The 27,479-nt window shown below is 53.3% G+C and overlaps 1 protein-coding gene and 1 long non-coding RNA gene across 4 annotated transcripts; one reads left to right on the forward strand and one right to left on the reverse strand.

The window, feature by feature from the left end:
* Positions 1-1,039: 1,039 nt before the first annotated feature.
* On the reverse strand, positions 1,040-15,309 carry LOC308178627. The gene is made up of 3 exons (XR_013939858.1): positions 15,176-15,309; positions 1,304-1,947; positions 1,040-1,214 (listed from the first exon to the last, which is right to left on the reverse strand). It is a non-coding gene; the product is annotated as an uncharacterized lncRNA (long non-coding RNA).
* GATA5 (GATA binding protein 5) lies at positions 13,967-26,540 on the forward strand. Of its 3 annotated transcripts, none has more exons than XM_080557560.1 (7): positions 13,967-14,246; positions 14,949-15,551; positions 17,643-17,809; positions 23,230-23,355; positions 24,230-24,317; positions 24,838-24,962; positions 25,723-26,540. In XM_080557560.1, exons 2-7 carry the CDS (start codon positions 15,032-15,034, stop codon positions 25,876-25,878), a joined length of 1,182 nt encoding a protein of 393 aa, XP_080413686.1. In that variant the 5' UTR covers positions 13,967-14,246; positions 14,949-15,031; the 3' UTR covers positions 25,879-26,540. The 3 variants fall into 3 exon arrangements, with proteins under 3 accessions (XP_080413686.1, XP_080413684.1, XP_080413685.1); XM_080557558.1 differs by having other exon boundaries at positions 13,973-14,246; positions 14,949-15,599; XM_080557559.1 differs by lacking the exon at positions 13,967-14,246 and having other exon boundaries at positions 14,315-15,599.
* Positions 26,541-27,479: the final 939 nt, after the last annotated feature.

The raw sequence follows: 27,479 nt of genomic DNA on the forward strand, positions 1-27,479 counted from the left end.
GATTCACATCAAATGCTTCTTTTATGAATCACGCAATAGATGCTGTCTTGCTTATGAGAATGTGTAAACTGGGAGTTATGACTAAAACCAGCATTTGACCTCCTCAAATTCCCCGCTGGATGCACGCTGGCATGCCTCATTGAAGATGCCCGTGTTCTGCGCTTTTCCTTGTCACTGAGAGATATGGCATACAGATGGAATGATCATATTGGCCTCTAAAGGAAAATATTTAACCCAGAGATGTCAATGGAATATAGAAATGATGGTTAAAATCCCAGAAGCCTGCCTTGTTTTTGTCTTTTTCCTTTCATCTAGCACTTTGGGTCATGCCATCACTTATATGCTTCAGCCCAAACAGGCAATTGCTGAGTTAAGAACCTGGAGTTCAAAGTGAACCATAAACCTTAGTCTATAAGATAAATCATACAAATTACTTTACAGAAATAAATAGAACATTTGGGAGAGAGGTTATCTTCTTGCCTTCAGTTTACATCTCTAATGACTGTAAGTTCACAAATGCATTCTGTCAAGAATATAAACATTGCTTTTATTATACCAAAGACAGATATTTATTATGAACTTTTACAGTATGGCCAGCTAGCTTAGAGGAAAGCCCTGGAATTTGGGCAAGAATGTAGAAACTTTGTGATGATTATTATTAAATCCGTGGGCACCTTTTTAAGTGCGATGAATGATATTTGGAAACCTCACCACTTGGTTTCGACTGCACGAAGCAGTTTTTGAAAGTGGAGGACAGGGCTGAGCTTGGCTGAGTTTTCCTTGTGGTGCTGCCATGCAGAACTAGGTGTTTCCCCACAAACACACCCATGCAGGTTTTTTTCTAAAACTTTGAACTCACCTTTCCTGCAGCTCTCAATGGAAATATTATTTTAACCTCGCACGGGAGGGATTAGGGGTGCAATCCTCGCTCTGCTGCCCTGTGTGCCAGAGGAGCTTCATTCACTCTGATACTCATTGCCTTTTTCTTTGGCACATTATAATAAGAGGGGAAAAAAAAAAAAAAGAGAGAGAGATTAGATTCATAAAAATGCTTTCATTGAAAATGGGTGTTAGAGAGGTCAGAGGGACATAGGGCCAAGCCCAAAGGGAGCTTGACCCCGTGATACCAATGTGGAAACTGGCCCCAGCTCCTTCCTTCTGGAACCGCCTCATCCTGCCCCGCCCAGACCAGCGCCCAGACCACGCTATCGTCCCTAAAGAAATAAAACCTTTTTTTTTTTATTTGCTCTTTGAAGTGATCCTGCTGGGGAGCAGGGGAGCGCGTCGTGTAGGGTCCAGGTACCTTGGCTGCAGCTCTCAGCGGTGGGGAGATGGGCTGGATGGGGCCAGGATGTCCCTCTGGTGCCTCTGGAAGTGGTGACGCCGAGTGTTTCCACTGCCTGATGGACTCAGGGTGCTGCTGGTGAAAGGAATGATGAGATCTGGGTCTGAAAGGATAAGAGAAAAATCCCACTGGGCCCCAGAGGCAGCTCTGCAGAGCGAGTGAGCGGGGTTTGGGCTCCAGTCCATCTCCTCTCATTCATCCCTCCTAAACGAGTCCCTCTGAGCCAAAGCTAAGGTTAATTAGCAAAGCAAATGTGGGCACATTTCCATTCTTGGTGCCTGGGCTGTTTTGCATCAGTTCCATGGGTACTTCTCAGCTCTGCCAGATCTGCACCTCTTCTCTCCCAGCAAAAGGGACGGTTTTGGAGCAAGAGAGGAGAGCAGGCTCTCACAAAAGGGTTATGCAATGCGTTTTGCTGGCCTACATGTGTTTGGTGATTGCAACAGTCATGAATAAGGTATGAGAAATTGGACATGATATTGCATTTCCTGTTCATGCATCTGTTGGATAAGCTGTTTGGAGCCCGCCGCGTCAGCCAGGGATTGTTTCTTTCCTACATCATGGCAGTCACGGTGTCTCTGCTCGGTTGGGCTCTGTTACGTCTGGTGATGGAATGAGAGAAAGAAAAGAAAAAAGGGACACATTGAAGACAAAAGCATTTAAGCCTAAACATGTCTGTGAGCACATGTGTGACACATTCACAGGCTGGTTTGTCAGAGGCAGGGATGTAAAACCCGTGCCCCCAGTCGCACCGAGCAAATCAAAGGGTGGAAGAGAGAAGAAATTCCTCAGCTCCGGCTCTGCATGCAGATCTTGCCCAAATGTTGCCGTCGTGCCGCTTCCCCTCCCGGTGGCCGGGAAATCTGCCTTACAGACCAGCTCCCTGCGGACTCCACGTCTCCGGTGAGCCCCCAGCCTCCCAGTGAGGGCTGTGCACTGGGACCGGTGACGGTCCTGGGAGGGCTGCAAGTGAATCCTCGATGCCAATGGGAAAAAATTCATCCCAGGCTGGGAGAGCTCCAGGCTTCTCGCCCTGGTATGGGATGCGGCCAGCACGCGGATGGCAGTGGAGAGGAGAGGAAGGGACAACGGGATTTGGGCACGGGTGAGTTTTGGGGCGAGGAGCAAGCAGGGATGCAAAGGGACACTCCTTCCAGTGGAGGCACGACGCTGCTCTGTCTCCCAGCCATGCATCAGAGGTGTTTTGATAAACTGATCATATCCACAGCTCAAGTGGATACAGGTTTCTGGAGAAAGTCCAGTGATTTTCAGCTCCATTTGACATCTCCCACACAGACTACTCCCTTTCTTTCCAACCAGAAGTGTTATCCCGCTTCTCTTCCCTTACCTTTTTTTTTTTTTTTTTAGGGAATTAAAAGATGGAATAGGAAGGAAAACAAACAAACAAAAAAGCCAAGAAAAAAAAATTGCCTTGAATTGAGTAGAAATAAGCCCTCTCCTTTCAAAATGGAACTGAACAGATAAGAAAGATCTGAGAAAATGGGACCTAATGGGAAAACTGCATGAAAAAAAAAAATTCATTTCATCAGAGACGTTTTGCAGAAACACCTGTGGCTTTTCCAGCAGCCCGGCTCTTGTGCCGCCTGTCCTGAGCATGGGTGCGCAGGCACAGCTGGGGTTCAGCCCTCATCTCCAGCCTCGAGATCGCTCTGTGCGGAGAGCTGCGCACTGTAAACAGCTCCTTAACCTTCCATCAGGCTTGGGCTCGGATAAATATTTCGATGTAAACGGGGTATTCGTTACTTGACGGCTCAGTTGGAAGCGCCAATAAGTGGTGTGCATTTCAGCAAAGAACAGAGCGGGAGCACGCTCACCCCGTGTCCGACACCGTGCCCGTGGGTCAGCAGTCCCTGCTCCTTGGGCACATCCCAGGCACACCCAGCTCCTGCCCCTGCATTTCTCTCTTTCTATTGCACTGAAACCATCCACCCAAGGGCCCTTTCCAGACTGATTCATTCATTACAGTTTTCATTAAAATCAGTGCATCTTAATACGAGGTCTGCTATAATCACATAAGAATGAGGTACCTGGATCAACACGGTGAAAAATTCTCTTCGTTAGAGTCATTATAATGCACAAGTAACCAGGATTAGATCTGCCGTAACAGTCCAGGACAATAGTGATTGGGCACAGAATTGAACTAAGGTAAATGTTTAAAACAATGGTTTATACAAGAAGTAGTGGAAATAATATCTCCCAAGAATGTTACCTGAATGATAAATGAAAATGGAGCCTCAAATAATAATAACAATGTAAAACAATTTGTGAAGCCTTTTCTAAGCAGCACCCTGGTTAGATTCCAAAGAAAATACATGCAAAAAATATTCAAAAACCCATGCAGTACATTGACTTTGGCCAGCTCCCAGGTCTTGGGTATAAAGCTTTCTCTCAGTGTTTTGCAAGTAAAACAAGTTCTTTGAATTAGGGCCTGATGCAGGCTGCTGAGCATCTTCTCTTCTTACCGGTGCCAAAGTTGTCCATGGTTTGTAGGACAGACTAATGCACAGGTCTAGCACAGGCCAAAAAATATTTATCCACTAATGAAATCCGTCATACCAAACACACACAGAAATGAGCCTTTCAGGGTCCACCCCTCAGTTGTGCAATGCCTTTGTGGGCTTTGTTGTTGTTGTTGGTTTTCTAAATGAAAAATAGCAGAGGCTCAGACACTTCAGGCCCTGCTGGAGACTCTTCCTGCAGCGGAACCGCTCGCCCCGAGCCTGCCCAAGCGTCCAGCCGTGCTCGAGGCCGCGGCCAAGCCCTGTGTGCTGTGCTCGTGGGAGCAGCTCCTGCCTGGGAGCCGCTCCTGGAAGCACCCCTGCCCACGAGCAGCCCTTTTGCCTCCGAGCACGGAGCAGGACTGGGCTCTGAGCCCTTAATCCCCGCGGTAAGAAGTGGAACACTGCACACAAGATGTAGCAACAAAACAGATTTAGTTCAAGGTTAGTCTCAAGAACCCTTATCTGATCACTGACAGTAATTTATCACGCAGAACCCATCATTAGTGTCAAGCTGTTTTATTACCCACTAACTTAACACTGTTTTACCAAGAGTCAAGTGTGATGTCACTCATGTTAAAGTAATTTACAGCTAATAGATATGAGGTAGGAGTCAATGCTGGCTTGCTGAGTTCCTTTCATACCCGGAGCTTGCTACTTTCATTTTGCCCAGTAAGCAAATGAGAGAGCAGCGAGAGGTGATAGTAAAGGGGAAACATCCACATACCTGTGTGCCCATGCACACCCGCAGGATCTTTAAAATTTCCCAGCATCTTTTCCCTTCACATACAAGAAATCATCCATATACATGAACTCTGATAATGCAGAGTTTAAGTGGGTGGTAAGATTTAAGGCACAATAACGAATATTTGGTTTTGTGGGAGAAGAAATGGATAATGCTTTGGTCGCCTGGAGGCTTCGGCACATGAGCGGAAAGGAAATTTCTCCTGGAGTCACATCGTGTACCCCAAAACTGTGAATTCTGACTCACTGGGAAAGGGGATGTTTGGGATGATTTGTCATTGCCTTTTCAGTGATCTTAGTTTTCAAGGTGAGAGTTACCTCCATCTGAGAGGGGAGAAAAGTTACAGAAACCTCAATAGCGGGTTTTGTTACAAGAAGCGGAGACGGTCGCGTATGAACATTGTTTTCCTTCTCTGCTTTCCCTCTCCCTCCAGCCAATTCTGCTCAGTCCTAAGGTCAGCCCCAGTGCAGGCTGTGTTTATAAGAGAATACATTTCCCATTTCCAAGCACTTGCCATCTTCTCTAATGAATCCTCCTGCTGACGTCTCCAGGATCCATATTCTTAGCCTGCTAGACATTCAGAGATAATCCTGACTAATGTGTATATATTCAAAGAGGTTTATTGTGGAGAATTGTACGTTTGGGATAAGGGAAAGGGCATCCTATATCAGTTCACCTCCCCGATTTTATATTCATTAAAAAACATTTTAAAATGCCGTATCTGCTATTGTTTCCCCTGAAAGTTCCTAAACTATGGGTTATTTGCATGGAGACTTCAAATGGTCCAGGAGCTGTGACCCCTCAAGACATTGCACTAAAGCCAGAGAAGGTCTCTTGGGATTAAATTTTAACAGTTGTTGGGATCTCAGGTAAATATCTTGCTCTGACAACACACCTGGACTGTAAATCATTGTAGCATCACTTTTGTCAGCCCTGTCAATAACTGTCCCAGTCAGTAAATTGTGTTTGATCAAACAGCTCTTGGAAAAAAAAACGCTTTCAATGGTGACCTCGGCTTCAACCCGCAGAGCCGATTGTATGCAGATTGCCCTACGCCCCCTGAAAGGAGGACCCCGAGTTTGGCTGTGGGAAGGGCCCAGCTGACCAGATGTGGGGCTGAAAGTTTGGAAACACTGGACAATGGCTAAACTCTAGAGATTGGCCCGGGTACAGTCAGATGGGATATAAACACTCATAATTTTCTTCCTATCCATGGGGAACTGAATAAAGTCTTGCCAGGACTTCTGCTTCTGCATATCTTAGCTTGCTTAAAATCGTTCCAGTGGCTCCTCATAACACATGGCTTTGCTCAGCTCGTTCCTGTGAAATCTCAGGAGTGAGCAGGAGATTGCGAGTGGCCCCTGGCCGCGTACTCCCCCGTGCACCCCTTGCACCACAGGACCAGGGGGCTTCCACCACGCAAGGAGAAAACAGCTGGGGCGGACCAGCTATGGCTGTGCCTAAAACTCACGCGGTGAAAAGCATAGGTTGTGCCTTGGTTTTGTATTTGTGAGTCCAGAAAAGTAGAAAAAAACTTTCTTCCCTCCTTCTCCCCAACTCCAGAGCACTAAAAGATGAAAGCCACCCCATCTCCAGGGCAGGTGGGCTGCCCAGAGAGAGCAAGAGGAGCTTTGCTCCCTGCTCTGGCTGAAACGGCCACCTCTCCCTCTCCATACCACCTTCCCAACTAATTGGAGCCATGTTTTCATGCCAAAGCAGATGAAAAATGCAGCCAGTGAGGGCTGAGAGGGTGAAAAATGAGGCTAGGCGAGGTCAGAGATGCAGCCGAAGAGACAGAGAGAAATGGCAAGGGGCGTTTGGTGAAGTGGAGAAGAAGGTTTGCTGGCCAAAGCGAAGGCAGTTCAGGTGTGGCAGAGAAGCTGTGAGAGGGAAGCACAGCCTGTGAACACAGTGAGCAAAGGTAGGAAGATTATTGGACATAGGGGTATTAAAATGAAGTGTAGCAAAGCAATGCAGGGAACATTAAATTTAGTTCTACTAGATAGGAAAGGCTGCACAATTCATTTGTCACATCCCTTCAGTACCTTGCTTATGAGAAGTCGCAGTGCCATTTTTCCCTCTTGGAAGATTATTTTTAGACTTATAAAATATATGGAGAGAGGTGCAAAATAAAAATTAGCCTATAATGCAGATAGCGTCCCAAATTCATCCCTAGGGCATCTTTGTTAACTTCGGTGGAAGCCTTCCACCAGAGATTAATTCAGACCTGTATTTATAAGTACACATCTGTACAGTGCCAGTGTTTTGAGTCAATAATTTCATACCAGAACTGCAATGGGAAAAAGAAGTGCTTCTACTTGCAGATACCACAATTAGCAGAAAATGAAGGTTAATACTGCAGCTGACGTTGGTCTGAAATTTTAGAATATGTGAAAGTCTGTCCCCGTTATTGCAGAGCCAAATAAAACGCCAATAAGCAAAAGGAGGGGGAGTCACATGTTGGGAACATGATGCTTTCTGGTCCTTGAGAATCGAATCTGCCCAGTCTCCTGATTAAAATCCAGACTTCTGCAGCCACTCAGACTTTGGAAGAAGAAAGCACCTTCCATGAGGCCAGATTCTCAAGTGGCTGGATTTGCTAAGCACTTAACATGCTATTGTTTATTTTAAAATCCAATATTCCTCACCTCTATCCACTCTGTACACATATAAAAGGTTAGAAAATTGGGGATCTGGAGTCAGAGTGGATATAAAAGCCCAAGTGGCTTACCCTACTGAGGCGTAGGCTCCTCCTGGCCTGAAGCTGTCTGTAGAAGAGGCAGACGGACCTGCTAACAGTCCTCCAAACCCTTCCCACATGTCCCTGTGAGCAAGCAAGCACAAAGAACCAGAAATATCTCCAGATATAGAAGGGGACTGCAGAAACCATGAGGACGGTAAGGCAGGAACAGCCTTGCAGCAGAGAGGCTGCTGCAACTGGCCCTGAAGATTCATCTCTGTTCTCTGGGTAATTTTGGAAGAGATGTCTCTAAAAGAGAGCCGTGTTCAGGAGCCTGAGACTGTCCAAAAGCTTAAAACCAAATATTAGGGTGAGTGGATGCTCTCTTATTTTCCAGATATGACCTTTAATTTCGTATTGAAAACGTATTGAAAAAAAGTCTTTCCCCCAGGAAGGAGGATTGGAGCAGTACCTAGCTGGCAAGCAGGGCAGAGCGCCGCGTCAGACAGCAACTTCTTGGTCTCCTCTTTTCTCCCAGGTAGACAAAAACAGATTCCACTCCTACAGAGACTGAAGTTCCCAAAATTCAGTAGTGCTTCCTAAAAGTCAAGGCACTCCCAAAGAATAATGAATCTGTCTTTGCTATCTGGGTTTTTGTTTTTTTAATCCTTAAGATCTCCCCATTTTCGTTTCTTCTCTGTAGCCCACATAGCCAGGTGCTTTGTTTACGTGAACGCTGCTATTAATATTAGATCTCACAGCTCCAGTGTCTGAAGCTTTAGGAAAAACCACCCAGTGTCATGGGACTTGAATTAAAAAAAAATAAAAATGAGCTCATATCCCAGAGGTGTCCAGCTGGGAGATTCCACTTATTTATGGGAACTCCCTAAAAAGATCTCCAAGGGATTTGGGCACCAGTGTCCCATTTCCCAACATTTCGCAGTAACATAACAGTCCCACTTTCCCTGCATGGCACAGGAAGAGCAAGCCCCTTCGCGTGTTTCTCCCAACCATGTAACAAACAGGTTACATCATGACTTTGGTCGCTGAAGCTCCTCGCTTTCCTCCCTCCCCCACGCCAGGAACAATGGCTAACTGTTCTTTTTCCATCTATAAATTTGTCTGAGTTAACAGTTCCCAAGATCTGGCAGCAAGCTGGAGCTGGGAGTGAGCTGAGAGATAGGAGAGTGACAGTCTGAAATGAAACACAGAGCTGCTGGGCCTGCAGCCGTCAGACAGGAGCCTGGCTCCCTCCCTTAAAGATTAGCGAGACTCCTTCGCTGGAGCCCTCCGCATTCCCCAAAATCCTAGCAACAAAGTGCTGTCTCTCAGCCGCCAATGAATCATGTGAATTTAACCTTTCACCTGGCCACAAGGAGGTTAATATACCAAAATAGCCCCCTTTTTTTTTATTTTTTCTTTCCCCGTTCATTGCCTGTGAAGTGGGGAGCGTGGTGCAAACCCCACGTTGCTGGCAAGGCTCCGAAGGTGGTGTAGGGCCAGAGGTTTCGCTCGCTGCTCTCCTCCAGCACAGGGCTGGCATCGCCAGCACCGGCCCAGGAGCTCAGAACACATGAGCCACGGTTTATTCAAAGCAACAGTTCCCATTTTCAGCGTACCGGAAGATTTCCACTCTCACTTGTATTGAATGATACCTGCGGGGCGTTTTGGCATGGCCAGCCTGGCCGGTGGCGCGCCGTGCCGTCCAGCCTCAGCCCCACGAGTACCTACACGCACGGGAACTTGTAGACACAAGAGGCGGCCCCCAGCCCGCGCACATGGCCGGATCCTGAGTCACTCCCGGCTCCTGCCTGCTCAGCGAAACTCCTGGAGACTTCCCAGGATCCTCACCCGCCCCCCCCAAAAAAAAAATCTGAGTCCCTGGGCTGGACGTCCTTGTCCCACAGGGCCAGGGCAAAGCTGGAGCTCTCCGAGTGCCCTGCGTCAAAGAAACCTGCAGAGCTCTGTCTGCCCATCTGCAGAGGTGTTTTTGGCTCTCCTGGTGCACTCCCAGCAGCCCGTGCCCAGTGCCCCTGCCCTCATCCACCTGAGGACTCCCTGCCTGCTCCAAAACTTTCTGTTAAATCAGCCTGGAAGGAAAATGCAATTCAAACAATTAGGATTTTTTAACAATGCACGGTAAAAAATGATGCAAATGAAGGTCACTTTTAGGAAGCCCGTGGTAAGTTACCCATCTTTGGGGGGCACAAATTGGCGGCGTTTGGTTCCCAGTAGATACTGAAGGAAGTGGGGTGATTTTTGTAGCTGTTGTGGACTTGTCAGTGGCTGGAGGAACGGCTGAGGCTGAAGCATCCCTGTACAATGGCTCTGTTAGAGGACAGCAGGCAATGTCAGCTCTGTGGAACCTCTGATTTTCCGTGCCAGTGAAATTCTTACAGGCTAAGGAACAAAACAGGATCTCAGAGCAAGAAGGCGAAAGATTTGCAATACTTCCCCCCCTCTCTCTCACAGCCCCCTTCCTGAGAGCCACTGCCACATGCATATAGCAGGAGATAAATATTTTTTGGCGGAGCCTGCTGTTTGTTTAACCCTTTTGAGCCCGAGCCCTCTGGCATCCCCTCGCTCCTCCAGGCACAAAACCCTGCTGTCCCTGCCTGCTTGGGCTGGGGCAGCCCAGTCCTTGCCCACAGCCCCTCGCTGGCCTCCCCCAGCCCTGGCCGCCTCCATCCCCTCTCTGCGCAGCACTGCCCTACGAATCCGCCCGGCCACAGAAAGTCCCCGAAACCCTCTGGGAAGGGGCCAGCCTTGGAGACTGGGTAGGAAGGGGCCAGGGGGAGGATGCAGAGGGCGGCTGGGATACAGAACAAGGGATCGGGACCACGGCTGCGGACCGGGGGATGCAGAGCAAGGGACCCAAACCCCGCCGGTCCCCTCCTGTCGGTCCCCCCCTTTCGTAGCCCACCCGGGCCGGGGGAAGCAGCCCCCGGACAGCTCGTCTTCCCCCCCGGGGTCTTCGTTTGGTAACCGGGGGCAGAATCAAAAAGCGGCCCGGTGCCTCCCGCCGGGGCCGCAGGGGCCAAATACTCGATGGGTTTCCCTTTGCAGCAGGGTGCCCTGGGGCAGAAGGCTGCGAGCCGCCTCTGAGCCCTGGGGGAGGATGCTGCGGCCCGTGAGAGGTGGGGGGACAGGGGAGGGGGGCTATTTAATTAATTGCCACCCTCCTGATGAACAGAGAGGGACGTGAAACCCGCGATTCCCCGCTCAGGGTGCGCCTCGCCTCTGGTGAGCAGGACCGGGTACGTTTCTGCCCTTCCCTCTGCACTTTCTTTTTCTTTTACTTTTTTCTTTTTTTCCTTTATTTTTTATTTTTTTGTGTGTGTGTTGGGTTTTTGTTTGTTTGTTTCTTTGTTTGTTCTGTGGTTTTGCTTTTTGTCTTGTGGTTTTGTTGTTGCTGGAGGGGGCCGCCGGCCCCCCTCGGGACCGCGCAGCGCGCTCCCACGCGTCCGCCCCTGCGCAGGGCTCACAAATCAGCCGGAGCGGGATTAGGGCCGAGGGGCCGGGGCGCCGGGCAGTCTGTCCCGGGGCGGGGGAGCCTCACCTGGAGGGGTCAGGCCTCCCCCGGGAGCCGTGCCGTGCCGTGCCGAGCCGCACCGGCCCCGCTGCGCAGCGCCCGGCACTGCTCGGAGCCAGCCGGAGGAAAGCTCTGCCTGGACGGGGAGCACGGAGACCGGGGATCCCTTCCTTACCCCAGGTCCTGCCTCTCAATCCTGCATAAAAGTGGCCTGGAAGAGCAGGGCCAGGTCCCAACCGGTCTGCCCGACGGCAAGGGATGGGGCTCCGGGGGCAAACTCCCGGCGGGTGCCTTCGGGTGGCTCCGGGCCCCCCTGGGAGCCTTTTGCCCGTCCCCGCTCCAGGTGAGGATGGAAGAAGAAGGTTTGGTCTCTCCGAGGGGTCCGGGGAGCACCTGCCCCCGTGCTTCTCTTTGGGTTTCTTGCCTCCGTCTAAGCCTCGCCGTGAACCCGGCTCCGCGGCCACGTCGAGCCTCCCCCACCCCGGGTCTCACCTCGGTCTGGGCACGTCGGGGGGGCCCTCGGTGGAGCAGGGAGAGCCAGGGAGACCCTGCCCCTTCCCGCGGGGGTGCCCGCACAGACCGGGCTCCCCGTGTCCCACACCCCGACGTGACTTCCTGGGGGCCGGGCGAGGGCTGCGGTTCAGCTAAAGCATCCCCCCCCCCCCCCCCCAAAGCAAGACCCGGGCACCGAGAGCAGCCCGAATTTCTACAAACACCCGAAGCGCAAACACAGGGAAATGTATTTAAGGAGTCGGCTGCGGACCCCCACGCCGGGAGCCTCACCCCATGGTGTCACCCCCGCACCCAGCGGCTCCCCCGCTCCGCGTCCAGCTGCGGGCTCACCCCCAAACCCGTACCAAGCTGTACCCACGCGTGAACGTGTCCCCACGGGTGGCAGCAGCCCGGCCCGGTGCCCTGCTCGTCCCGCAACACGCGCACAGGGTCCAACCGCCACAGCCTCCGCGGGGAGGCTGCGGAAAGCTGCCTCCGGTTCTGCTGGAAAGCCCCGGGGTGGGAGCACCTGCCCGCAGCCCTGCTGCCCGGGGGGGGGAGAGGGGGGGTCCCGCGGGACCCAGCGCCCCTCACCGCGGCCTCGGGGCGAGAGCCCGGCACCGCCGGGAGCTGACCTAAAGCCTCTGCGGGGAGAAATCGGGTCGAAAAACGGGTAAATCGGTTGTGTCTGAACGCACTCGCACGCGCGACACGTCTACGGGCAGGTTTTGGCGAAGCTCCTCCGGCGTCAGTGCGCTCCCGGGGTAAATCCCCGCGGATTTCGGCAGCGCCTCGGGTCTTTCACCGTTTCCACGTTTATTCGAATGCCACGAAGAGACCGGAACGGGCGGTCGGCGAGCGTTTCTTTTAAAGCTGATTATTTTTTAAGAAGAAATTCCAATTAAATAGAGCCTTGAAACGGCCAGGAGCGCGGCTGCGGCACGGGCGAGCCCGACGGCTTCGCCCCGCTTTTCCCAACCGAAACGAAACGAAGGAAACTGCGGCGGGGGCTCAGCCACGGCCCCCGCGGCTTTGGGGCTCGATTCCCGCAGAGACGTTTCTGCCCTTGCCGCTGACCAGCAGCATCCCCGAGCTGTTGTTATTATTTTTCTTTTTCTCTAGTGCATTTCTTTTTTTTAATTTCTTTTCTTTTCGCTCTGAGGACGCAGGGACTCCCCGCGAGCTGCAAACGGCCGCTTTCTCCTGAACGCAGCGAGCAAATAAATACAGATCCCCAGCCAGTTGCGCCGCATTATTCCGAGGGAAATAGCTGGCATTCCTGCCCCGGTTTATTTTGGAGCCGAAATTTCCCACCCTTCCCGCAGCGCCGGTCCCTAGCGGAGCCGGGGCTGGGCGCCGGGACCCCGCCGCCGCTGCGGGGCTGGAAGCGGGCGTCGGGAGCGCAGCCGGGGGCCGAGCAGGGCCTGATCCTGGCGGCGGAGGCCCGAGAGCAGAGCGAGAGCCCGGGGGAGACCGAGCACGGCTTCTCCCCGTTTCTCCGAGGAGCAAAGAGCCGGCGTGCAGGGAGCCCCGCGCGTCCCAAGGGCACAAAAAAAAAAAAAAAAAAAAAAAAAAAAAAGGGGATAAGGCTGAAACGGTTTCCTCGCTCCGGGGGAGGCGACCGGCACCGCACCGGAGCAGAATTAAATCCGCCAGATTAGCCGGGCCATGCGGGCAGCGGGGGTGTAAGTGTTTTGTTTTCCCCTCCTGCCGCCCCTTCCTGGGGTCGCGCCGACGGGGAAAATTAGGGAAAAGTGCTTTTTTTTTTTTTTTTTTTTGTCGTTTCCCGGCCCTCTGCGGGTCCCCGTAACAAGGCCGGAGCCTCCCGGCCGGAGGCTGCAAGGAGGAGGCCCCGAGCCCCGCCGGGGGCACGACCGCAGCCCTGCGAGGGGGCAGCTCGGGGCCGACAGGGCCCCGACGGGACGGTGTGGGGCCGGATAGGTGTCCTGGGGCCGGGTAGCTGCTCATGGGGCCGGATAGCTGCTCATGGGGCCGGATAGCTGCTCATGGGGCCGGATAGCTGCTCATGGGGCTCAGGGCGGCTCTGCACCGCCGGGAGGCTGCGAGCATCGCCCCAGCCTCGGCAGGGCAAGGAGGGGTGAGAGAGGACACCCCCCCCCGCCCCAACCCCGGGATTATGGGGTTTTGGTGCAAGGGGGGAGCGGGAGAACTCGCTGGGGGCACAAAACCCCCTCTCCACGTCCCCTGCTACCCGAAACCCCATATCGGAAAGCGTGCCGAGCCTTCCCCAGCCTCAACCGCGGCCGGTTCCTGCGGGAAACCGGGGTGAGACGAGGCGGGGGGGGGGGGCGGACACGGCACCCCCTCCTCCTGGCCCCCAAAAAAACACCTGGGGGAGGGCAAAGCAGGGAGTCTCCCCCACCGGGTCGGTCCCCTCCATCCTTACTGGGGGATCAGCCGGGGGGGGGTCCCGGGGCGCACCGGGCGGGGGTCGCGCTGCCGGGCTCGTGTCCCGTCCCCCCCACCCCGGAGGGAGCGGAGCCTCCGGGCCTTACCCCGTCCCCCCCCGTCCCGTCCCCCCCCCACGGCGGGAGGAGCCCAACCCCTGCCGGGACCGGGGTTACCCCGCCGGCCGTCACGTGGGGCCCGGGCCCCGCCGTAAAGAGCCGCCGCCGCCGCCCCCGGCCGCCACTTCCCCGCCGGGCGCAGCCGGGGACGCACCCACGGGGGACGGACGGACGGACGGACGGACAGAGAGGGAGGGATCGAGTGCGGGGGGATAGCACCGGCCCCTTTCTGCTCAGAGGCCGCGGTTGTGGTTTTTCTCCCCTCCCCCGGAAAGTTTTCTTTTTTTTTTTTAAATTTTTATTATTATTATTATTTTATTATTTTCCTGGGATTGCCCTGGATGGTCTGAGCGCAGCTTCATGCCCACCCGGCCATGCCCGGCTCCGCTCCCGGCCCGCTGCAATGTGAGTACCTGTCCCGGAGGAGCGGCCCGGAGATGGGGGGGTGGGTTTACGGGGGTTGGATGCTCTTTTTGGGGGCCGAGGTCCCCCGGCTCCGTGCGTCGCGGAGGACTTGGTTCGGTCGCTTTATTTCGCTTTTCAACCAAAAAATGGGGAGCGCTGGCGGCGGGGGGGGCACCGGGGCTGCAGCACGGCCCGCAGCTCCTTGCCTGCCAGGGCCCGGGGCTCGCTCCAGGCCCGGAGCTCGGAAAAAGACGGGAAGGGAAAGATTTCAGTGGAGAAAAAAAGGAAAGGAAAAAAAAAGGGAAAAAAAATTGTTTTTATTTTTTTAAGGACCCTTGGAAATGCCGGGGCCGGGTGGGCCGCGGAGCGGAGGCCGATTCACGCCGGGGCTCGGCCGCTGCTCTCGGCCTGGCGCCGCGGGATCCCCCGCGGGATGGAGGGGAGCAGAGGGAAGTTTAAGGGGGAAAAAAATGAACAATAAAAATAAAAAATAACACACCCCCTCCCCAGCTTGAGGCAGGAGAGCGGCGCTTTCACCGCGGGGCCGGAGGCTCCCGGGGTCCCAGCCCCACAGCCGCTGGGGATAGGGATGGGGTCAGGGATAGGGATGGGGATGGGGATGGGGATGGGGTCAGGGATGGGACCGGGTACGGGGCCGGGGCTCCGGCCTCGCTGAGCCGCGGCTCTGGGCTCTCCCTCCAGGTGCCTCTGAGTGAGCCCCTCGGCACCGTCGGGGCGCAGCCGGCCGGGCCCTGAGCAGCAGCCGCAGCCACCGAGGACGGACCATGTATCAGGGGCTGGCCCTCGCCCCCAGCCATGGCCAGCCGGCTTACTCCCACGACTCCAGCAATTTCCTGCACTCGTCGGCCGGCTCGCCCGTCTACGTGCCCACCACCCGGGTGCCCTCCGTGCTGCAGACGCTGCCCTACCTGCAAGGCTGCGAGCCGCACCAGAGCCACCTCGGCAACCCCCCGGGCTGGGCGCAGAGCAGCGGCGAAGCCCCTTCCTTCAACGCCGGCAGCCCCCATCCGCCGTCGGGTTTCTCCTACCCCCACAGCCCCCCGGGCAGCAGCCCCCCGGGCCGCGACGGCGCCTACCAGGGGCCCCTGCTGCTGGCCGGCGGGGGCCGGGAGCAGTACGGCAACGCCTTGGTGCGCTCCGTCAACGGGTCCTACTCCAGCCCCTACCCCGCCTACGTGACCCCCGACATTCCTCCTTCCTGGACGGCCGGACACTTTGAGAGCAGCGTGCTGCACAGCCTGCAGACGAGGCAAGCGGCTTTGCCCGGCCGCAGGTCCACCTTCGGTAGGTCGCCGTCGCCCCTCACCGTCGCCTCCGGGCGTCCCCTTCCCGGTGAGGAAAGGCTCCGTGCGCCCCCCCTACCCCCCCCCCCCCCCTCGCCCCCCCGGTCCTTGGAGCATCCCCCCCAGCTCCGGGGTGAGCCGCCCCGACGGGAAAAAGAGGGAGAGGTTTTAGCTGGGTGGAAAGCTGGTCCGGGCATGGGGTGCGCGGCTGGCTGCCCCCAGACGGAGGTGTTTTGTTTGTGTGCGTGTGTGTTTGTGTTACACGGAGGGCAAAGAGCACGTTTCAAAGGAGAGCAATTCCCCCCGAGGACAGAGGAGCAGAGGCCGCTCGACACCCCCTTACCCCCCCCCCCCCCCACCCCCGCGATATCTCCTTCCCACAATATCGACTTTGTGCCTGGGCTTCAATACTTACCCTTGTGTTTAAATTAGCGGGGCAGATTTATAGCTCCCTCCCTTTTAAGTAATTTATTGTGGTAAATGAGTTTATATTCGGACAGACTCTCGGTCTCCTAATTCGCCTTCGCCCAAACAGGTCCGCAGCTGCACCGCTCCGCGGCCTTTGGGGAGGCAGGGAAAGGCAGCCAGGCGTTGAACAATAAACCCCGCCGCAATTCGTTTGCATCCACACCGGAGAGCCCTTTTAAACCCAGAGGCGAGCAAACAAAGTTTTCGGGTCCCGATGTAAAAGGACCCTCCGTGTGCGCGGTTTACAGCCCCGGGGATATTTCCCCAGCCTCCTCCGGCGGTGCTTCGCAAAGCCCTTTAAAAGCCACTTCAAGATCTCAGCCGCGTTATCATCTTTACTGCGGTGAACCGAATTATCTTATCTTTACCCCAAGAACAAAGTAAAGCGGGGAGACGGCCCCCTCCCCGCCGAGCTGCCTCCCCGGCTCGGCTTTTCCTCCCACGCCGGGGATGCTCGGGAGCGGTTGGCTTCCCCGATTTTCTCTTTGTCTCGGAAAATCCGTTGCGTTGTGCGGGGACGGATCGCCCCGGTCCTGCCGAGGGAGGTGATGGCGCGGAAAAACCTTCTACGCTTTGAATTTACTGTTTTGGGACCTGGAATAGACACCGCCGTCCTCTCTGCCGTTTATTTTTGCTCTTGAATAGTGTAAACCGCTCTTAAGTAGCGTAAACTGTTCTTGTCTTTTATTTAATGAATTATTGCGACCTTTTTCTTTTTTAACTTTTTATATTTTATTTTTATTTTATTTTTTCATTTTCTTTTTCATTTTTTTGTTTTGCCTTTTTTTTCCACCCCGTTGGATCATTTTTAATACGATCGCAGATGAAGAGAAAAAAAAAAAAAGAGCGTATTTTTCTTTGGAAGAAAATAACTTTCGGGACGAAGGAAGTTATTTCGAAGAGAGAAAGAAAAGCGGCAGGAGGAAAGAGCCCGACCCGCGGCTCTCGGTTGCGCCCCGGGCTGCCCGTTCGCAGCGCAGCGGCGCTGGGGCCGGGGGCCCCCGGGCACCGTGCTGGGGCCGGGCGGCTCCGAGATTTCCTCGGAGAGGGGAAGAAAAGTCCGGAGGAGCCTGGCTACAGCGGGCTTGGGGCCGCGGGAGGCTGCCCGGCGCTCCTGGGCGCTGCGCGGAGCCGGGTGCGAAGCCGGGGGTGGTGCGCGGATGGAGCCCCGGGTGCCCCGCCGGGGAGCACCGCGCCTCGCTGGAGATAGGGAAAAGCCCCCCGTTTTGTCCTCCCTCCCCGCTTTATCATCCCCGTAGTGTTCATTAAAAATAGTTTTACCTCCCTGGCTGCGCCCTGCGCGGGGATAACGCCGCGGATGGGCTCCCGGCATCTTCCCAACCCCCGGACAGCTCAGCTCTGCTCGGGGGTTTTGGGGTGGGGATGGGGGAATGTGCTGCCTTTGAGCAAATATTGAAGGGTGAGGGTGTTGGGGGGGAATAAAGGATTTTCTTCTATGCTACGCAAGGTGGAGGCAAGCTCCCGGCGTGCAGGGATTGCCCCTTGCAGAGGAGCAGTGGGGCACAGAGGATTAGGAACCCTTTCTTTCAAGGTCCCCACGCCGCGCGTGGCACGATGTGGTGGGCACGGCTCCTGACCCGCGTGCCTTGGGTCTCTCTTCCAGAGTATCTGGAGGAGTTCCCCGGGGACGGCCGGGAGTGCGTGAACTGCGGGGCCATGTCCACGCCGCTCTGGAGGAAGGATGGCACCGGGCACTACCTGTGCAACGCCTGCGGGCTCTACCACAAAATGAACGGCATCAACCGGCCGCTCAAGCCGCAGAAGAGGCTGGTAAGAGGGAGACATCCCCTGCTGTGCCCTGGGGTGGCTGGAGGGCAGGATCCAGGGGGCTGGTGCTGGTGCCCACACTGTTGGGATCTCTGTGTTAGGGCCTGTTTGAGCCTCGGTCCTCCCATGGGTTAAATGCCATCAGTGCCGGAGCTCCTTGTCACGGGTCAGAGCACGGAGGAGATGAGTGAAGCTGCGGAAAATGCTGCTCTGGCACGGCCGATGGCCGGCGTGGAGATGGGGGAGCAGGGACCAGAGGGATCCCGGGCTGTGCTGCATCCAAGCGGGGCCGGACATCCCTGCTTCCTATCTGGGGATGTGAGGGGCTCTGCAGGCTTATCCCAGCTCCGTTCCCACCATAGGCACTTTGCTTTCTTTCTATGACAATAATTGGTATGTCCATGCAGCCACGCAGGGTCTAGGCAGAGTAGCTGAAGAGGAGGCAGGGCTGCGATGGGAGCAGGATGGGGCCCAGATACCACGCCTGGAACCCTGTGCTCTTCACGGAGGATTTGCGGTTTGGTAGTTCCCAGTTTCTCTGCAGGTTAAAGCAGTAATTCCCCCCACATCATGGTATTGGGCTTCCTCTAACTGGGATCCCGTCGTGAGAGAGGACAGGCACCTCCTTTTTTTTGTACGATCACTTTGGGATGTTTAAATTTGGTGGTAACAGTTTTGGTTTCAGAGCCTGTCATCAACAGCAGTCATTACAAACAGGATGTTTGTCTGAGCCGTGCTGGGGAACAGCTGGGAGTTCCTTTTGCTTTCACTCTGGGTGTATTCCTGCAGTTCTTTCGTGTGTTGCAAAACAAATTGTTAGCAGTAACCCAACAGTGGCAAGTATTGGTGTAAAAAAAAAAATCATAAGAAACAAATTTGGGACCGAATAAATGGTTCATTCTGATTGTGAGCCTGGAAATTTGACTCTGTTTGCAAAATGAAATGAGCAGCGGCTCCACTGAAAATCACACTGTTTTGTTCCATGCTGTAACAACACATCACCAAAATCAATGTGTTTCTGTGAAACATTTTGCATTATCCTAAAGGATTTGCCCGTCTCACCAAACATTCGTAGTCTCTTTTAATGTAATTACTTTAAATCTGCACCCTCAAATCTCCCCTGAGCTGCAAATCTCAGAGTTACGCTGCTGATTTCGTTGGCGCAAATATGAGCTGTGCAATGAAAGACGGGTGCAAAAGCTTAAATCAAACTCTGCATTTTGGAGACTGGCATCAAAATGCAGCTCTGGCTGAATTTCCCGGTCTCTTTAGAGCAGCTTTTCCACCAAAGCTCTGGGACAGGTCTCGCTGTTACTCGGTATTTTATTTCAGCGCATGGGAAGGGAGCTGGCCCCTTTGCATGCCTGCTGTGACGGTGGCGAGGCTGCGGCCGGAGCGGTGCCGGCACCTCCCCGTGTGGCTGGGTGTAAGTCCCACGGCAAGTAGCAGCGCTTGGGGTCCCCGAGCCCCCTGCCTGCTCCTCTGTCACTGCTGGCTCTGCCCCATCAGTAGCAGCCGTGAGGCATTTTTTTTAGTAAACATTTCAGCTGTGTTTTCTGGTGGAGAATGCTGGTTCACGGAATTAAGACTGCTGGCTCACTCCCATGAAACAAATATCAAAGCATTTCCAACTGCTTTATTATTTTGTCTATCAATACAATGATAAGGCCCACATGAAATGGCTGATATCCTTATCCAGGGGAAACATTTCGGTGAGGTTGAAATACATGATGGGATTTTGTTTTATGGAAAAGAGAAGGGGCTGCATTTTTGACTTTCCATCCTGACTTTGAAATGAAACATTTCAAAATCTCGGATTTTTCCAAGGTTTTGAAATGCCGTTTTGCAACAAGTTGTGCTCCATCAGAGGAAGGAGGGCCCACTGCTGATGGATAAGAGGGTGCCAGGCGTTTTCTACAAACCCACCACCCAGGGATCTACCTGTCCTTGGGATGTTTCTGCCCCCCATAACATTTCCACTGCCGGGAAGGGTTTGGAGCACCATCCCCGCGTAACCCCACCCGCGCGGGCAGGGCGGGAGCGCACGGTGCAGGAACAATGAGCCAGGCTGTTTCACAACGCCGTGAAATAGAGGCGCAGAGAGGAAAAATGGTGCCTTTCGGCCCTTACGTTATGACCTTTGTTCTGTAGGCAGGCGCTGCGCCGCGGTTGTTCTGACTTGTGTGTTCACAAAGCAAGTCCCGCTGAAAGCCCTGGCAAACGCAACGTGGCACATGCGACCCCGCGGGGATGACGTCCTGCGGCCTGGTAGCGCTCAGCCTGCTTGTGCATGGGAGAGGGCTAGCAACAGCGATGTAGTTTCCAGTTCATTTTTTCCTTTTTTTTTTCTTTTTTTGTTTGTTTGTGATAAGGGCAGCATCCTCTAGGCAGCAGGGACAGCTGTTTTGCAAGAGCCTGCCTCTGGACGCAAAGCACTGTGGCTTTCAGCAGAAAGGATTTACCTTAGAGGAGGATGAGAGCAGTGCTTTCTTTTAGGCTCTTTTCTGGCTAAAGTTTCTCAGCATGTTTCACAAAATTATACCTTAGACCAAGTCCTAGAAGCCAGATCACCTTTACCATCCCAGAGCAGCCCCTGGATGGAGCTGGATGGCTCCACTCTTGCGCGTGAAATTCCCCCGATGCAGAAGCAAGTTAGGAGCAGAGCTGCAGCTCGTGGTGCAGCAGGGGGGCAGATGCAGCAGCTGTCCTGTGCTCAGCAGCTCCCATCATCCTGAGTTGGAGGATTATTCTGGAAATTAAATTTTCAGTGTTTGTGTGTTTTTTTGTTTGTTTTGTTTTGTTTTGTGGTGTTTGGTTTTGTTTGTTTGTTTGTTTCTCCAGGCTGTCCTTTTTTTGTAGTTCGCAATACATGGGTTTGGTGATGCTTTTGGGGAAGGTGGGCACGGGACTGATCACAGCCCTGGTGCAATCTGCTGGGATCGCAGAGCCGTGCAGTGTTCATGGTTCGTGCTTTGGCTTTCTCCTGGCCGTCATTTCCTGCGGTTCACTTCTCCTCCGAGGTGCCTGGAGCCACAACGGCAAGGCCGTATCTCAGACAATGCTGCTGCTTGTGGCTCTGAACCTTGGAGCTGCCGGCTTCCAGGAGCTGAGCAGGGGAATCTCAGCACATTTTGCTGCAGCCTCTTTCCTACCGACATCAGCTCCCCCCTGTCCCGCTGGCGAGGGGGACAGACAGTCATCAGTTAAACCTTCTGGAGGTTCAGAGGCTTCTTTTCCCCTGTGAAACCCCGTGGTTTGTTCTCCACTTCTGAAAAGCAGGCAAAGCAAAGTCCCTTATGGCTTCGGGCCTCCCCCTCGGAGGGACCTGCCCTGTTGGCCACGAAGTTTTCAGGCTGCCCAAGCAGCGCCCACAGGGGGCTGATTCGATAGGCACCGGCTCCCGATTCCTCGAGCTTATCGGCAGCGCTTGGCTGTCAAGCCCGGTCCGTGAGGAGTTTTTGTTTGAGTGTACGGTGCATTTGTATAAATAAACACTGGAGCACAATGTTGAAGTCAACAACTTCCTAGACAAGGTCAGAGCGGTACAAAGGCAGAGGGGTGGAGGCAGGCAGCAATGCACTTTCTTTTAAGGGAACTGCTGGGAAACCAGCAATAACGTATTGTACCCTCGTCCTTCAGTGAGCAAAAGTAGCCTTGACTGTCTCTTTCTTGCCGGACTGGCAAGCTGTGGTGTAGGGCCAGGTTCTCACAGGGTTTCTGGGTTTTAAATTGTGATGTCTGCCCATGGAGGATGGCCTCTGCCGTGCCGGGCTCTGCAGGGAGGAGGCAGCCCACAAAACACAGCGCAGAAGATGCAGACGGAGGCAGACGCTGATGCCCCAGCAGACAGCACAACGTTCTGTGACATCAGGACAGCGCGTCCCTTCCTCCCAGGGGCTGCCCAGAAATTTCGGGGCTTTCCAAAGTGCTTTGCATTGGCCTTCCTCCATCCGCAGGTGCTGACAGATCTCACCAGCCCCTGCCGGGCACCGATACCGCAGGGCTGAACGCCTCCAAATTCCCCCTCGCGCCTGTGGCACCCCTGGGCTGAGGTCCCTACTGGTTGCAGGGATGAATGGCTCAGCCCTGGTAGCTGAAAAGCTTCGAAAAAGCTCTGTTACTGGTCCAGGATCTTGCTGTGGCACCGTGTCCCATGTTACGGACAAGAATTGCTGTAAAAACCTCCTCTGTGCCAAGCTTGTCTGCTCACAGCTCAGCATGTTGTTATTTTTGCCTGGTTGTTTCTTGAAAAGCAAATCATTTTCCAAGCAATACCATTATTTGCAAATAGTTGCTGAGACCTCTTTGCAACCAGTGAATCAAAGCTTGGGCACGTCACTCATATCTCTTGAAACTCAAAGCTGATCTCTGACTGCTAACCTTGTAAAAACATTTCATTTTTATCCCTACGCACCCCACTTCATTCATCATATTGATTAGTTATGATATCAAGCGGTAATGGAAAAATAAACAAACAGGGAGTTCATTATTGCCTGCATCACCTATCATCTGTCTTTGAGAGGAACCAAAGCGATTTTTCTCAGTGCTGAAGAATGTATTCAAATACCTGAATGTGCAGAGCCTGCGATATTACTTACGTCGCTGGTATCTTTGTACTTCCTGAAGCCTCTTATTAAAATAGTTCAAATGTGAAGAGTTTAGAGACATTAAAATGAAATGCTATTAAGCTGACAAGGAGACCTGTGAATTTTCCAGTGGCTCAGAGTACAGTTGTCAGAAATTAGCTTGCGGCTTCTGCCAGAATATTTCCCTTCTCCCTTTGGAAATGCTAACGTTTGGGAGCCAGCAATCACTGCACTCACAAAGTATGTAATTAGTTAATGTTTGCACGGTGTTCCTGCAGCCTGCAAGGGAACAGATTATCTGGGAGACGTGCAGGGAAGAAAACTCCTCGTCCCATCACGGGCCAGTTCAGCTTGCTTCTGCTCAGCTCAGCCAATTGATTCCAGTGTCTCAAAGCAGAGATTAATCGGGACGTTGCTAACATTAGTGGTAGCTCTGAGTGCAGAAGAACAGAAATAAAGTTCAGTTAATGCAACAGCAGCTTTCTGCAGCAGCCATTGGAGTGCTGAAGGCCTGGCAGGTATTTTCCTTCTCTTTCCCTAAGTCTCCTGGACAGAAGTGCTCTGTGCTGAGATCTGATTGCGTCCATCACACTTGTTGGGAGTTTGTGAAAAGGATCAGGAGGACATTTGCCAGGTTTATCGAGCTCAATAAATAAAGCTCTTGCAAATTAGAGTGTTTGCATTTCAATGTAATTTCTTTCTGAATTTGGCTATCTTTCGTGCTTCACATTTTCCAGGAAAGCATTGTAAATGGGGATTTTATTTTTGTAGGAAAGGAAACCTCCCATTTTGCCATTTCTGTGTGTGCACTCACACGTTTGTTTGCTTGCCTTTAAGTCTTCATCCAGACGTGCTGGGCTATGTTGCACTAACTGCCACACAACCAACACCACCCTCTGGAGAAGGAACGCCGAAGGGGAGCCCGTCTGCAATGCCTGCGGGTTGTACATGAAGCTCCACGGGGTGAGGAGCGCGTGCGTGGCGCGAGGGGTGCTGGGATCCCCCCGGCAGGGCTGGGACGCCGGGGCTGCAGGGGACAGCCTCTAGAGCAGACCCAGAAGAGCCAAAAACCAGTGCTGTCCCCTTGGACAAGCTCATTCTACTGGAGTTACCCGAAGTAAGGTTAAGAGGGAAGTGGAATGCTTTCAGGAAGTGCCTGTAGAAGAGATTTCTGGCACTGTGTGGCTTTTAGTTGGCTTGTTTGCCAAGAGTTACTCTAAATAAATAAATAAACAAATAAATAAACAAATAAATAAATAAATAAAAGCCCACCAGATTCCAGTAGCTGGAGACTGAAGCTTCCCAAACGCAGACAGGAGACAAGGGGCATTTCTCTGCTAGGTGGGGTACTTAAGCGATGTGTGGAGGATGCTAAAGAGTCTGCCTGGAGGATGGCTGATAACATTCGGCCATAGAGGATGGGAACCGGCGGTAACATGCCCATGATCCAAGAGGAGACTTCACCCCTCCATGCAGGCCTCTTCAAGCTTCTGCCATAAGGGTTTGAGTCTCTCTGTCCCATGACTGCTCCCTCCGAGTCCTGTAGGCCCCGGCTGTTGGAGCAATTTAGTAGGGCCCTGTCATAAAGGTCGCCAATAAATCAGGAAAAGGAAAATAGGAAATAAAGGAAAAAACAAAATTTGTGGGAAAGCCTTAGCTGTTAGCCTTATACATCTTCCAGCCAAGGCCTGTCGCAGAGAAAAATAGCACTCAGTGAAGGACAAGGACTTTAGGTGCATTGCATGAAGTACAGCATGAAAATAGGAAGGCAACACGTGTGTGGGAAGGAGATGAGTAAAATACAATATTAATGACTCCAAACTTTATGAATGTCAAGGTACCACGACCTCTGGCCATGAAAAAGGAAAGCATCCAGACAAGGAAAAGGAAGCCTAAAAACATTACCAAAGGCAAAACCTCAACAGGTATAGTGCTGCTACCATCCGTCCCGGGGGCTTGGGGCACAGTTCATCTCACCAGTGCTCATTCTGCAAGAAACTGTGATTAGGAGAAAAACTTTTTTTTTTTTTTTCACGATGACTGCTTTAGCTACAGGGCCTTCGTTTATGCGCAGCCCTCAAGCGAGAGGAGGATGTGGGGTGGGAAACCACATTGGTGTAACGTCCCCAAAGGGATCCTGTGCACTGTGGGCACCCAGTTCCAGCCCCGCAGCACCTGGGTTCCAGCAGGCTGAGCTTCAGTGAGCAATGGGATAAAATAGGGGCTGGGAGTGGTGTGGTTAGGAGTTAGGGGGAGGGCTTGTGACACATTCAGCATCTGCCTCTCTGGCCTGTGCAAGGACTCGCACAGCCAGGCTGGGAATGGGATCTCCTCCTCCATCAGCATCATGGCAGCCAAATACAAACCCTTACCCTGATGGAGACGAGGTGAAGAAAGAGAGCAGCATCTCTTTTTCTTCATCGTCCTGTGCTCGTTGTTCTTCAGGATCTACAACTTCGGCCACGAACTCCCCTTCTTCCATTACGAACTCAGACAGCACGGTCACTTTAAAGTCCGAGCCCAGCACGACCTCGCAGTATCCCGGACAAGCCATCGTGGCGGTGTCCCAGGTAAGGCACAGGGGTTGTCACCCGCTGGGGTGGGTGCTCCACCTGCCTCTGTAATTGCTGGGGACCTTGATGAGGCTGAGCGACTTCCTAATTGCACCGAGGGGCTGCCCAGTGAGCTGCAACCCTGTGGAGTCGGTGGGATCAGCCCTGGGTGGAAACCTCTGTAGTTCCTAAAAAAAAGACCTCCTGGCCATATATTATCTGTTCTTTATAGCCCTGAGCACTCACAGAGACCCCTGAGGGCATGCCAACACTTGTGACATGAGGATTTGCTGGGCAGGGTGGTATTTCAGCTTTGTGGGGGAAAAAATGGCTCTAAGTCATCCCGCAGGTGGATATTTTGTGCCCCGTGTTATCTCCGTGCGGGGTCTAAGCCCCCTCGAGCTGGACAGGCGTGCAGGGGGAGCTCGGCCCCAGAGCCTGAGCACCAGGCACTGTGCCATGTGAGAGATTTTTTGGCTGAAACGGGTAAATGATTTGCGCTGTGCTCTTAAAAAATAGACGTGAGCCTAGAGATGTCTGAGCCGGACACATTCAGTCAATAAATAACAGACGGGATGCCTTCTCCCTGCCTGCTGCTCGCAGGGCTGGGGAAGGAGCACTCCTCCTGGCCAGCCTCCGACGCACGGGGCGAGCCTCAGGGATAAGGCACTGTGTCCATGACCTGTCACCATCCTACCACTGTGTCAGGATAAGCAGGAGAATTATCCTTAGCTCGTAACAGGCTTTCTAATGGCTTCCCCCTTCCCTCCCGGGGCAGGCGCAGAGCCAGTCGGACGAAGCGTTGGCCGGCGGCCACGGCGAGTTCAAATTCGAGCCCGAGGACTACCCCTTCTCCCCCAGCAGCATGGCCCCACAGCCGGGGCTGAGCGTGCCACTGCGGCAGGACTCCTGGTGCGCCCTGGCGCTCGCCTAAACCCCCTTGGGGCCACCAGCCCGGGCACCACGTGTGTGGCTCGCCCCGCCAGGAGGACACCGGCTGCCCCGGCCGCCGCGGGACAGGTTTCTCTCAGAGGACATGGGTGGAAAACGCCAGCTGGATGAGGCACCCAGAGAGCTCTTCCTCGGCTGAAGCGACCCTGAGCGGCCTCCCCGAGGCCGCCTCCGTGTTCCCCGGGAAAGCCTTCCTCCTTTGAGATGCAACCAGCAAATAAATGCATCCCAGAATCTATGTTTATTCGCAGTGATTTCTCCCTCCTATGACTCCTCTGTGTGCAATTTATTCCACTTTCCAATAAAGACTGTAATAACGTGGCACCAAATAACTTAATTTTATTAAAATGTAAACTGTGTGGCCTCCCTTCTGTTTTATTGGCCACAATGGGGAGAAGAAAAAAAAAAAAAAAGCAATGGTTGTTTTGAACATTTACTGTTTTATATTAAAAATGATCATCTCTATAGAGTGTTAGCTTCTGAAGCATTTAGTGTATCAACACCGAGCTGATGAGTCATACATGAAATAAACACGCCGCTCTTCCCGTCCCGGTTCCAAACAAGGATTTTTTTTATTATTATTTTAGGCAAACCACATGACAAAAATGGTCAAAACCTCCCAGTAATAAAAGAATACTGAAATGTTGTTTTTCTTTTGTATTTCCTGATTGTTTTCAATATTGCCAACTCCAAGCATTAGAACATCAACATCGGTCTTCCAAAAGTTAAGAGAAAGGCTTGAGGAACTGAAAAATAAACGCTGTGTTGGACGTACTTTCTGTTTGCATCCAGTTTCAGGCATGTTTTGAATGAAAAATTTCCATTTCAGCTGTGCAGGTCAGATTCCTTTTCCACTTTTTAAGGAAAGCATAGCAGGAATTCATTTCTTGGAGCTGACCTACAGCAGAACATGATCAGTGATGCAAAACCCACTTCCACACTTCCAAAAGCTGGCACCGGCACGTGCCTGCAGTGGTGCTGGGCACACGGGGGTTGTCTCACCTTCCCCGAGCCCCCTCTTTCTGAGCATTTATTGCTGGGATCACATCAGTGCTGCCGAGGGCTTGGCGAGGGTTTTGGGGTTGGTGAGAGGACAGGGGTCTCTCAGCTGCCCCGGGGAGGTGGGCAATGGGAGAAATGCTCTGCCGGGGGCCCTGAGCAGCTCGGGGTGAGGAGAGGACGGCAGCAATAGGGGAGATGGGTGGGAAATGAAGGGGGAGTGAGGTCATGGAGTTACGTCTGAGGCCTGCTTTATTTGTTATTTCTAAATAAAAACCCCAGCCTGGCTGGACAGCTATTTATGGCCAGGAAGCTGTCAAGTAATAGTTCCTTAATATAGAAGTTGACCTGTCCAGGGCTTCCTGGAGCAACTCTTCCTCTTGTCAGAAGAGATGGATCGCTTGATTTTTATTATAAACAGCTAAAGACGATCGGGGAGAGTGAAATCTGGCATCGGGTCGCAACTCAACCGAGATGGAGGATGGTGCTTGCCCCCATCAGCCCTCTCTGGGGGAGAGCAGAAGCTCCAGGCACCGGGCAGGATCAGTCCCCTCTGACGCCACCGGAGCTCAGTGGTGACCTCCA

Source organism: Anser brachyrhynchus (genome assembly GCF_964034855.1).
Source record: "Anser brachyrhynchus genome assembly, chromosome: 16".
In the NCBI taxonomy this organism is placed as follows: domain Eukaryota; kingdom Metazoa; phylum Chordata; class Aves; order Anseriformes; family Anatidae; genus Anser; species Anser brachyrhynchus.